This window comes from Perna viridis, chromosome 12, assembly GCF_037379345.1.
Source record: "Perna viridis isolate PV_CMFRI_1.1 ecotype Kerala chromosome 12, ASM3737934v1, whole genome shotgun sequence".
Classification (NCBI taxonomy): domain Eukaryota; kingdom Metazoa; phylum Mollusca; class Bivalvia; order Mytilida; family Mytilidae; genus Perna; species Perna viridis.
The window spans coordinates 7,720,042-7,733,244 of NC_142456.1; the positions used below are offsets into that span (position 1 = coordinate 7,720,042).

General features: G+C 30.8%; 2 protein-coding genes across 7 annotated transcripts in view; one reads left to right on the top strand and one right to left on the bottom strand.

Annotated features, from left to right (window-relative positions):
- Positions 1 to 384, bottom strand: part of LOC148601058 (peroxisomal targeting signal 1 receptor-like) — a 28,812-nt gene extending 28,428 nt beyond the window's left edge. For 5 of the 6 annotated variants that reach the window (XM_088556632.1, XM_088556628.1, XM_088556631.1 and 2 more), the window contains exon 1: positions 341 to 384. The gene's annotated coding sequence lies outside the window, so the exon portion shown is untranslated. The remainder of the gene's footprint in view (positions 1 to 340) is intronic. The other variant, XM_088556627.1, reaches the window with a different exon arrangement.
- Positions 385 to 581: 197 nt separating this feature from the next.
- On the top strand, positions 582 to 12,475 carry LOC148601059 (retinal rod rhodopsin-sensitive cGMP 3',5'-cyclic phosphodiesterase subunit delta-like). Its single transcript, XM_088556633.1, has 6 exons — positions 582 to 715; positions 3,205 to 3,267; positions 3,855 to 3,880; positions 4,962 to 5,087; positions 6,501 to 6,606; positions 6,839 to 12,475. Exons 1-6 carry the CDS (start codon positions 675 to 677, stop codon positions 6,918 to 6,920), a joined length of 444 nt encoding a protein of 147 aa, XP_088412759.1. The 5' UTR covers positions 582 to 674; the 3' UTR covers positions 6,921 to 12,475.
- Positions 12,476 to 13,203: the final 728 nt, after the last annotated feature.

The following is a 13,203-nucleotide window of genomic DNA, read 5'->3' on the forward strand; positions in this document are numbered from 1 at the left end:
CTAATTTCAGCATTTAGTTATCAATTAAAGTCTATGAAGTATAAATCATATTGAGTTTCCACCTGATTACTGGTAATTACTAGAGATTGCGCAACATAGTCTTTATCTCCAAGAGTTATCGCTCTTTGAACTAATTGACGCTTCGGGAAACAACACTTTAAAATTAAAATATTTAATTATGGTAGGAATTATGCATTTATGAAAATTTTAAGCATTAATCTTTATGAAATTCATCATGTAAAGTCATTTGAAGGGGCATTTCGGTGATTTCAATGGGCATTCCGGTGATTTGTAGGGGCATTTCGGTGATTACGGGGCATTCCGGTGATTCGTGTTACCCTTACTCAACTAAGTTCATAATCCACCTTTGACCAAAGAACGGTCATAAGGTAGTGATTACGCGTTCCGGTAAGTGCGAAATCTAGTTCTATAAAAAGAATAAATATTTTGATATTCTCTCGTTTAATGGAGTTTACAATCATACAAACTAGTATTTTCGAAGAAGTTTTGTTATTGGAATAAAAATTCAAAGCAATCTGTAGGAGTGTTGAATTTAAAAACATTCAAATGATCGAGATTGACGCGGATGAAAATATGCAGAACTATTTTCTAATTTGTTGACATTAGTGAACGGCACAGACCCGTCAAGAGTTCTATATTTTAACACAGGCACGATGCCATCAAAGGCGGAAGATATCTTAAAAGGCTTCAAACTGTATCCAATCCAAATAATTAAACAACTGATTTAACGTCCATTAACAATGTGTAACATAACGCACTCAATGGCCAATGCTGTTCTTGCATGTCTTGACTCTTGTCGGTAGACGTTAATGATCTTAATCAACATATCCATCCTTATTTGTCGGTCTGATCAAGCTATAGTACATATTCCAAATAAAAATGCTGTCTTTTGAGGCAAATTGTGTTACTGGGTAACTACCTTTTAATGACGGAATTCATGCCTCACTGCCCACAGCAAATGTCATGATTATCTGGAAGGCAGAGGCTCCTCATCCATGCATTTGTGGTCTGGAAGCTTCTTCAGGTCAATCGTCCACACATTCGGTTTGCATCAAAGATGTTGGTCAGACACACAACAAGTCACAGAAGTTATGATGACCAAACCTGATGCTTGGAAGAGCAGCCACTGCCTATCTGGAAATCCAGATTTGATCTGACCATTGACCGACAATTAAAGAGGCGCACTACAGTAGGGAAAACTAAATAACTGACTTTAAAGTCTCAGGGCTGAGTTTTAGAACTGCCGAAATCATATAATACTTGTATTTTGTATATTATTGCCAATTTGAGCTGCACGATAATAAACAAGTCTTAGAAACTTGATTTATGTTTAAATTATGAAAAAAGAAAAAGTTTTAAAATAATGATTACGGAAGTAATGTATTTTCAGATGGTGTTTTTTTTATTACACTTTATTGAAAACATTAATTTCCAAGTACATGCTGATTGGAGGTGTGTCACATGTCCATTTATTAACACTGTATGTACAAATTTATCATGTACATGTAAATAGCTTCTACATTTTATAATGAAGCACTCATATACTGTGGTAGTACTGTTGTTCGTGGGTTACCAATTTTTGTGGTTTCCGTGGAATGGCTAAAACAAGAAATTTGGTTCCCAACAAAGAGGAAATTTTCATTGATATGTAAACTGAAAATCTCAAAACCACAAATTCAAGAATCCATGAATTTGTGTTTCTCCCCTAACCCACGAAAATTGGTATCCACGAATTTTAAGTAATTACACAGTATAGGTTTTAAAATGTAGGCAAGCTGGAAGATAGGAAATTATGGGTTTAAAGACCACATTTAATCATATGTTTGTCATGCATGTAAGTGGTGTAGGAAATCATCGTAGCAGTCTCTTTTTTTACAATTATGAAAGTGAAATTAAATCAAGAAGGATTGAAAATAGGAATTGAAGTAACTTAACAACAGAAATGGTATTTTTATTTCCAGGTCTGTGATCCTTAAATATCGAGGTACTATGATTGATATTTTGTGGTGACCCAACACCAAGCTACATGTACTGTATGTCATGAACTTGTGTTCAATAAATGTTTATGAACTATGAAAGAAACATCATTTTTTGTTTGAAATGTCAGTTCAGAAATGGGAAATTTACTGCTTTATGTCAACGTCACCAGTGGTGCTTAAATGCATTGGTATATATGTATATTAAAGTCGCAGTTAAAAGTAATGTGATGTCTTGCTAATTACAGATCTATGATCTGACTTCTCACATGTTCATCTGTGATGGTCTAGAATAGACGACTTTCACATTCACTTCTTTAACATGAAATTTTTCTATTATATGAGGTCAATTTGGGCAACAGATGTAAGATCAGGAGACATTTCAATAAGAGCCAATGGAACAGAAATTTGATTACAAAGAATCTTTAAATGATTATAGAAACAGTTCAGATATTTTCATGTTTGGAGACATGTTTCCACATTAGTTGTAGGCTTCAGTCTGATATCCTTTCTATGTCTAGTATAAAACCATGAACCAGTTTCACCCAGATTTGACGTAAATGGTGAATGTGAGAGTTGTCTGTACATACATGTACAAAAATGTATATGTAAGTGGGGGGATTGGTAAACTAGAGGTCAATAGGAAGAGATAACACTTTGACAGTTCTACCAATAATGTTCCAGAATCAGACTGGCTAAGTACTGATTACTGTACCTGCATTTATTTACTTTTAAAAATCTTTCAGCCTTTTTTCCGCTGCTTCCTAGCACTGCTGTTTGGATAAGTGATTTGAGAAAACATGTTTATTCTTTCTCCCATGTCGTTTTTATTTTTATCATATTTTTTTTGTACCCTTCTTGTCATTTGGTATAATTATTTAATATCTACTTGTAAGCTTCATTGTTTGTGTGTAGATATTGTAAATAATGAACATGTACATGTACTTCTATTGTGCCAAAACTTTAGGATCTTAATTCTGTGTACATGTACATACTACAAACTACATTGAATGTACATGTACATGTATTGTTTGGTTAACATTATTGGCTTTGTCATTTACACATACAACAATGTATTCAGAAAACAATTTTACACCATTGTACATGTACATATTTGTGATCTACCAGAGTACCTATATAAAATTCAGGCCTTATTTCTGTATCCCTGTAAAATATAAATTCATATTTTCCTTGACCATACATTCAGAAATTGGATGAATCTTAGGGATGCTGATAGTGGAAGAATTTTATGGCAGTCAAGTGATGATTTGTAAGTAAAGCATAATTACTGTGAACAACACATTTAATTTGGAGCTTAGTAACACAACATGATGACAGCTTTTCTTTACTTTGTCATTTGCTTAACATATTTTCATTGCTATTGCTTAAGAAACTTACATGTACATATACATTTACATTGTACATGTATTTACTATTAAAGTATACATATTCATGAATTATACGTACATGTAGCTTCTAAAACTAAAATTTAGCCTCTGGTTTTAAACTGTATTTCTTTCATACATACATGTAAATTAAATCTATGGAGACACAGTATTCATAAATTTTGATAATACCATTTATTTTTTTCTGTTAAATATACTGTTTCCTACAGTTGTACATATTAACACCAAAATGGGATGATCTGATGGAAGTGTTTTGTAAACAAATTCTGCAGAAAGTAAGTGACATATTTTTGCTTCATATTCATGTCAATATTTAAATTTTCTTGATGAAAAGTCTTGTCTGGCAATCAAGGTTGTATTTTAGTATTCAACTCTGAAAATACATTTACACTTTATATACATGTACAGTGTACGTTTTAATCCCGTTTAATAATTCATTTATTTGTTTCAGATCTGTCCCTGATAAGGACCACGAAGGTAAATATATGTAGACATTTCTTATTTGGATAATTGTTAATTAGTGAGCAGTCATGATCATTATATGGGGAAAGGGGAAAAAATTACTTTTTACCTAATGGGCAAGTGGACAACAATTTTGACATTAAACATCCATCACCACTGACTAGAATGACCTATATTTTGGATATGTATATTAGGTTCCATGGTTTTATATGAGACAATTGTAACCTGTATGTGATTGTGGAGATGTCATAGGTCCAAGGACACTTTGAACAATTTGTCTGCAGGCCAACAACAAAAATTGACATGCAAAACTTACAGCTTTTATTGTAATGGGAAAAGTGAACATGACCACAGTATTTACCATCTTCGCTAGCCAAGGGTTCTGGTCCTGAAGGGAGGGGGGATAGGACTGGAACCCTTGTCTAATGAAGATGAGTATACACAAGTATAATACAGTTGCACTCATAATAAGACCTTTTTACATGTACATGTATAGTGGTCTGCAATGGTCATTTGGGATGACAAACATGTATGTTTTTAAAATAAATTGGGGGGAAAACTGTCTAACACTTAATCTAGTACATTGTAATATTGTAATTTTAGTAACTAGTCCAAGCATTACTATTGCAATTTTGTCATTCAAGTTCAAAATGAGATTTTAATTTTTTATGACTTATCATACTTCAGCCAGGGGCATAGCTAGGCCTGTTTTATTTGTATGCAAAATTACGGCGAGGGGTCTTGGGGGGGGGTCGCTCAAGGCCCCCAATGAGTCATAGCATAAAACCTTTATTTTATCTTTAAAATGTGTGTTTTTATTTTTGTTACTTTTTCCGAAAGTACATAACTGCGTATTTGCGTATAGGCAGCTACGCCCCTGTCAGCAAAGCTACGAATTCCATAATTCGAGGTTTACATGGTTATTTTATTACAATTTTAGGTCAGTCACCCTTTTCACAATAATAATTGAATTTACCATCTTCACAGTACATACAGTATTGCCTGGACCTGTTGATATCAAATATTCTCTTATATACATTGTACATGTACACAGATTTTCTTGAAACATATATTTGTATTTCAATGCTGTTTTCAGCTCGAGTTCCAAAGAAGATTCTGAAATGTAAAACAGTATCTAGAGAGATTAACTTTTCTTCGAAGGAACAGATGGACAAATTTAGATTAGAACAAAAAGTATATTTTAAGGGGAAAATATTAGAAGGTATGACTAAAATTAGTGTGAAGAGTCTAAAAACATTCAGTATTCTCTCTGTGAATGTTAATTATGTAGGAAAACCATGGCTTTTTCTGCAATACTCACTTGATTCACTTGATCCCATGATCCATTCCTCTTTTGCACTAAAAAAATAAAAAAACTGATAACTCAATTAAAATGTTGATCTATCATACATTCATTCATGACTAGTGTCTCACTAAAATGGATTTTTTCACTCTGAAAGTGCCCATTTTGCAATCTGGAGAACAATTTTATGTACAATTGTATAATGACAGAATTTTTATTATTACATGTTTAAAGTGTCAATGAACAATGGCTTTTGTATCCAAATTTTTTTTTAAATGTTTGATTTTTTTTAGTGGCATGCTTTCTTTTCATCTTGATACAATCTTTCTATAAATGTTATACATCAAGGGTCTGGAAATGGTAAATAATGCCGGTCATTGACTGACAAATTTTGAAAATGACTGACGACCGTTTTCCAATATCCGATATAAAAAGTTGTCAACTCTTATAAATTGGAGTCTGTGTGGTTTTATTAGTGTATAATCATCCTGTCTACCTGTATCCTAATTGTTAATTGGAAATTAATAGACAGGTGTGTGTCAATTTTAGCCGATGTGCAGCCACCTGTGACTGTGATTTACCTGTAACTGATTAGTTGATTGCATAATTAAATTAACGGTACACATGCAGCCCCATTGAGTATACAAACTAATTGAAGTAACTCGGAGAATTTTCATTTTTACATTTAATACTTGAAGTCCATCATTTTCCTGTCGATCTTTCAGAGGTAACAAAAGCACATGGTACTGAAGCTATGAATCAGTTGTAGTTTGTTATTATTAATTTATCAATTGAAAATTTTTAACACAGAAGTCAACAGACCATTTAAATCAATATACAAAATGTATTTGCTATTTTCTTTTATAAATAATCAACATTTTTTTTCATCATTCAGAAGTTTTTGGCTGTTTGCCAATGTAATGAAAAGTCCGAGAGATACGTATACATTGTTTTGTTTACATGTTAGAACGTCAACATGTGGTCTAAACCGATCTTGTTTACTCGTTCTGATGTTTTGTTCAAGACAGAGCATATGATGAAATAACACAAATTCCAATATTTACCGTAAAATAATTACATAAAAATGTTTAAGTTTACTTTTCTTTGCATGTGAAAGACCGACACAATCTTCCGCTGAAGATTGAAAAATGGCTGTCATGGGCTGCCAAAATAATGCTCTTTTGTTAGTTTCACCTGGAGAAGAAAAGGTGAAACTTTGTGATGGAATGTGGGATATTACTAGTAAGCTGTCCATCACAGATTTAATCTGTTTTATTTTGTTTCTGGATAAATGTTATTTGGTTTTTCACTCCTTTTTTCCTGTATTTTTAGAGTGGTATTTTGAGTTTGGTTTTGTCATTCCTGATTCTACTAACACATGGCAGTCAGTGATAGAAGCAGCTCCAGAGAGCCAAATGATGCCTGCTAATGTACTCAAGTAAGGTTTGCTAGGACTCAATCTGGTTCAGAAATGTGTAAATTTTATTTTTTTTCATTTCTGTCAAGATCTTACTTCTTGTTTGAATTATATGTTGATTTTACAGCATGATACCACATGCAACATAAAGATATTACCAGAATTGTAGAATAATGTTTACATCTTATTTCATGCATGTACAAAACTTTAATGGCTATATTTACCAACATGTTTATTACACTTTATTTTTCAGTGGAAATGTAGTTATAGAAACTAATTTTTTCGATGGTGATCTCCTTGTAAGCCGATCTAAAGTGAGAATATTTTATGTATGATGACCAAAAAACAGGACAATAGACACTGATTCATGTTAGTCTCACTTTGTCTGTTACAGTGAGGCTCACCACAGGGGGAAAACAGCACAAAAAATTCTGCACTTGTAGAAGTTACCAATGTGCAATCTTGTGATATTTGTCCATTACTCATCTTCATACTATTTATAGTGTTATAGAATTTTAATTATTGAATTACTAAGCTTTAAGAGCTGTTAATTTAGAAAATTTGAAATATGAAAGGGTACACGTATATCATTGTTTCTTGGGAAAAAGACCTGTGTAAAAAGAGAATTTTAAAAACTGGATTTTACCTGGTATTAGTTTTAGAAATATTGGTCAAGGTGAAATTTGTTGTAATTTATGACAACACAATAAAAAGAAGTGTTATGGAGTCATAAGGTACAATTTAATTTTACATTAAGACTTTCTGTGAAATTGATTGCAGTAGTAGATTTCATACAAAGATTATATGATGTTATGATGCTGATTTTCAGTCATGACTTCATTTATACAACTAATGTTACATTTGAGACATTTTGTGAAATTAACTGCTGGTACTTTGTCATGTTAAAATAATTGCCAACTCCAATTTTGTTATTTTTCATTTAGAAAAATGCAACATCCTTTAATTTCTAAATTTATAGCACTATACATGTGGATGTACAATTAGACTAATGGTGGTTCATATTCATATTGTATGTATTTTCACAGAAATGAAAATTTACAGGTGCATCTTTGTAACAATAAATTTTTAAAAATGTTGTTTTTGTTCCACAAGAATTCATTCACAAAGTTTTCATGTCAATAAGGTCAAAGCAAGTTCATGGTTGTTAGGTCTCCATCGTTTAAAAGGTGTTTCATCACCAATGGTTATTGCCTGAGCTATGTGATAAAAAAACAAATGTGAAACTTCTTTCCTAATTTTAATCAACAATCATATGACAATTAAAGAATGTTTCATTGCTGTTTTTGGTTGGATATTATCTCATCTTTTTTTACCTCCACTTAATAAGTAGGTATTATGTTAGAATCACCTTGTCTCTTTGAATTTCATTGCAGTTATCTTGACTTGTAATGGATAGATTGATTTCAAATTGTGTATGTGACTTTGTTTTGAAGGGGCCTACTTTGAAAGTTATTTTAGTTGCAGTCTGATATCAACTTCCTGTTTCTTGAGATTGCTGCACAAGTGGTGTTGTGCAACTTCCATGCTTCCTCATTTGTTTTCATGAAAAATAATCAGTTAACCAGAAAATGAGAATTTGAATGGCATGGAAATCATTAATGGGTTTCATCAATCAAGTCAGTCAACAACATAAACATTTGATATATGAATCAGTAAGCATATGTTATATATAGTGTGCAGGTCAGCCATAAGTATGAATATAGATATCTTTAGCTCTGAGGAGCTTTTTAGTCAGTTTCTCTTGAAAAGGCTGTTCATATATAAATATGGCCATCATTAGTTTCATCCAGAAATCAAAAATGTGTTTTGGATTACCTCATTAGAAGGTTTAACAATAATTACATGGATTTCAGGACTGTTAGTAAATTTTTATCCATAGAATTTAAATTAAAAATAGAAAGAAATGTATGTACATGTAGTATTGTAGTTATTTTTCATGAACATATTAATTTGTAATGATTAATAAGAGGGATAGTAAGGAGGGATGTACTAAAATGGGGGATAGTAAGAAAGGATATACTAAAAATGGGGGATACTAAGAAAGGATGTACTAAAATGGGGGATAGTAAGAAAGGATGTACTAAAATGCTCATTAAAGTTATTATGTCATTCCATACATTAATGAGATATATATCATTGTTTACCAATATTAAATGTCAATTTGTTGTTACATTGTGTAAATTTAAAGTCATGAAATCCAAAACACCAATAACATGCACCACTGGACATATACATGTACATGTACTGTACTTTGTATATTTTTTTTTACTTTTTGTGCTCATTGTGTTCAAGTTGTAGTATACGTTTCTAGCTACCAGTAAGGTTACAGTAACATTTTATACATCAGTGGCATAGATTTCAACCTTTTTGATTGTTTTTTATTATGACCAATAGTTTGTATGGTACAGTTGATTTTGGACTTTTTTTATGTACTATTTTCAGGATTTTATCAAAAATATTACCAATATATACCCTTTTGTGTAAAATGTGCAGTATTTTAGGATCCCACTTTCCCGTCACCAGGAGCAAGTGTAATTTTGGGTGAGAAAGTTGTATGTTATGTTCTCTATAGCAAATAAAAAAACTTCAATTTTTTAAGGATTTGTTTTGTTTGGAAAGCAGACTTTAACTATGGGAAAGTTATTCTTTATTTTGACTTTCCCATGGAAACCTAAAATTTTTTAAAAAATCCTAGAACACTGATATAGGGTAATAGATGAGCATGTGTGATATATACACATACTTATGCAAGATAGAGCTTGGGATAGAACTAAAGAATCAAACTTGCAGAAGTATATATGAAACATGCTTATGGACTACCTCCCAGTTAACATAAAAGGGGTCTGTTTAATTTTTTTTCTCAGAAAAATAATGAAATTTCTTGTAAAACCATAGAGTAAAATATTAACCTTCATACTAGAAAAAAAAACAATTGAGGCAGTTAACAGAATGCTGACATAAATTCTTAAATTTTTTTTTTAATTTGGACAAAACATGCATTTCGCATTCACCAGCAATTGCTGAACTGCAACTAGGAAGAATTTTTATTATTTCATCAACTGCTGTATACTTAAAGTTATCTAATTTCAACTAATTCCATAAAATAAATACAATTCTGAATAAATTATAATTTTTCTCATTAGTTATGAGTGACAGATGTGCACAAATGATGTAGTTGATTATATTAAATAGAGTTAACATTTCTTTTCTATCATGTTTGTGTGTAGGTCTTTTCATTTTAATTTATTTGTAGATGAGTTATTTGTAAACCTGTGTCTCCAGTATTTACTTACAACAATCTTATGTTAAATCTCTTCTTGTTTTGAATGTTGTCATTGCTTTTTTTTTTCCTTTCTCTTTTTTTTTAATTACTGTCTTTAATATTTCATTTGTCTTGATTTTCTCCACTTTATTTTAAGTATTATTTTTATCATCTAGTAAATCAGTGCCAGTGTGAATGATTGAAATTTTGCTTTGTTTATATTAAGTTTTTAATGTGCACTAAAAGGGTTTATGACTATATTGATAAAGATATTCTTAAGTCTTTAAATCTGCTATATTCTGGTTTGTCATACATGATTAGCTACATACTTATAAGTATACTTCAAGAAGTTTTCTGAGGTCTTGCATGATATGTAAAAGTAAACATCCTAATTTTATTGAAATGAACAGGTTCTCATTTGAAAGAGTCCCAAATTAAGAAGAGTTATGTTTCTTTCTTCCACTGGGTGCTAAATTTAAAATATAGCCTGTGACAAATGACTAATGATCTGTCTAACTCAATTTTTGTCAGCCGTAAAGTATGAGTATAGTACTGTAAACATATCAATTTCGTTAAATTTTGTATTTAACAGAAAAAAAGGCAAAAAAAATACACTAGCAAAATTGATTTTTTACACTTTATAATGCTTATCATTTTTTGAAACAGCAAAAATTGGTAGCTGCAAATATACGAACTTGACAAAATCCACGATAATTGAATATGTTGACTGCTGTAATTAAACTGATTTTAAGTGTTAATATTTTTTTCTTATTAAGTATATAGTCCAATTAAGACAAACTAGCCATGTAATGAATTTTATAGTTGCAGCAATGTTTCTATTTAGTATGGTTGAATTACTGTAAATATATTAATTTTCACGGTTGCTAATTTTTGCGGATTCTGTCAAGTGACCATATTCGCAGGTATCAATTTTTTGCAATGTAAAAAAAAAATTATTATCATTATATCATGTTTAAAATCCAATTTCACGAGTAGTTTTTTCACAATTTTCTGTACGCTGCAAAATTAGCAAAAATTAGTACATTTACAGTAATTGACCAGGCATTATATCTGGTTAAGATAATTCAATACTGTATACCCCTTTTGCTATCATATTGGTCAAAAGGGACAAAGTGTCAGTGTGAAACATTAATGACTTAAATTTCATTCTGTCAAAAATGACATATGTAATTTTGAAATGATAGTTGGAATCTTTAAAGTTGGTGCTGAACGGGTGTTCAAGAAAGTTTCAATCCAATTAAAATTAGACCCATGAATTGAACAATTGATAGGTCTAATTAAATTTTATATTGCTGCAGCTATGAACATCTACCTGTATAAATACATGTAAAACTGGGGGTTGGGGTTGCATGTAGTGCTTTAGATGTTATGCTGCTGTAACTATATACATGTACATAGGTCATGGTATGTGTAGTCAACTATTGTATCCAGTAAAAGGTGGGTGGGGGCATTTTTTCTTCTTCTGTTAGTTGTTCATATTTATACTAGGAAACCAAGTTTCCAATAAATTTTAAAATTTCCATGGAAATGTTTGAAGCTTCTTCATATCCACAAAATAAAAAACCTAGCAAATAAAATTTTGACAAACCACAAAACTTTGATTCCCTTCTATTACGTTATGAAATTTGTCCTACAAAAACATATTCTTTTGTCAATTGTTAGTGCTTTTAATTACAGAAGTTTTAAGTTCTTGGACCAAGTCACACATTTAGATGACGAATCGTTAACTGATGGAAAATCTGAAAAAATTCCAGTTGCATGCATTTGTTTAGGTACTTGCTCTTATTTCAACTTCTTTCATTATAAATTTGATTAAATCTGCTGTCAATTATGAAATATGAATTAAGGTTACAGATTAAAACTCAATAATATTCTGTAAAATGAAACACAAAACTTCAGCCATTCTATATACTAATTATTTAGAATCACATGCATGTAAAATTAATATTTCTCTGCTGTTGATTTTTTTCAATAACCTTCCACTTTTCTTGGTGTACCTGATCATTTTAAACTTTCTGGGTAAATTTGTGTAGTAGATTTTCCACTTTCAGAATTTTTTTAGAAGAGTTTCTTTAAAAACAAGCGAATCTTGGTTATTTTTAAGTAGTTGTATTCAGCGTGTGTCTAAAATACATAGAAATATGTGTAAAATTGCTTTCAACATGTTTGTTGAAAAAGAATAATTGTAAAGTGCAATACATTCATCATGCACTGGCTGTTCCATTTAGTAAATGTAGAAGAGAAAGTAGATAGATTGCTGCCATTCTCCAATCTTCTACTTACTTTAAGCCTTTGACATTTGATATTTGAAGAGCATTTCTAATTTTTTCAAGGTCATCTTTAGTTGTATCAATATGAAGTAAGCAATGAAAGTTATTTATTGTATTTTTGAATTACTGGCACTTTCTCACCACCTCTTCATTCATTTGAATGGAATAGGCCATTAGTATATGTCAGGGTATTTATTCCTGCTGCACTACATTCCACCAGTCATGTGTATGTGTGATATCCGTCCATATAAAAGTCTTATGTCATGTGTGATTGTTCTGTTTTGTCTTTCTATTATTAAATGTCTATAGAATAAAACATTGTTTTTTTTCCTTTACAGTGAAGTCTGTCTAAACTGAACCACTTTTGGAATTAAAAAATTGGATTCAGCTAAGTCTGGTGTTCTGTTTTACCAAGATTTGATTAAAATACTTCTCTGTTTTAGAATCATATAAGATATCTTATAAACAAAATTTTATATCTCATATACTTCATAAAATACCTTGAATGTTTACAACTCCTCTCCTACTAATAATTCAAACAGCAGATAAAGATGTGATTTTTCCCAAAAGTATTACTTGTGTATAGTTTTGTGAATATTCTGGTTTGTAATTTTATTGAAAATTTGCACAATAATTTTAAGAGTAAGAGCATTATTTTACACCTAATGTACAACAGTCAAACAAAGCAATGCACATGATACTGATATAAACAAGACATCCCTACATTTAAAATTTTACATGGAATTACATAAGGAAACTGTACAATACTGATGTAGATGAAATAAATAATTTCAAATTACCAGACCAGGCAAAAATGAAATAATATAAATAAAAATGATAACACTTATAATCTTCCATAGTGATTTTAGGATACAAAATGATATCAGTGAAGAATATCTATGTCAAATATGCAACAAAATTGATGAAGAAAAACTTTTTTAAATTGTAATGACAACATTTCTATGGATATGTCTGCTAAAGTTATTATTTTCTTATTGTTCAAATTTCTATTGCAATGATTAAATGATCATAACAATAACAATT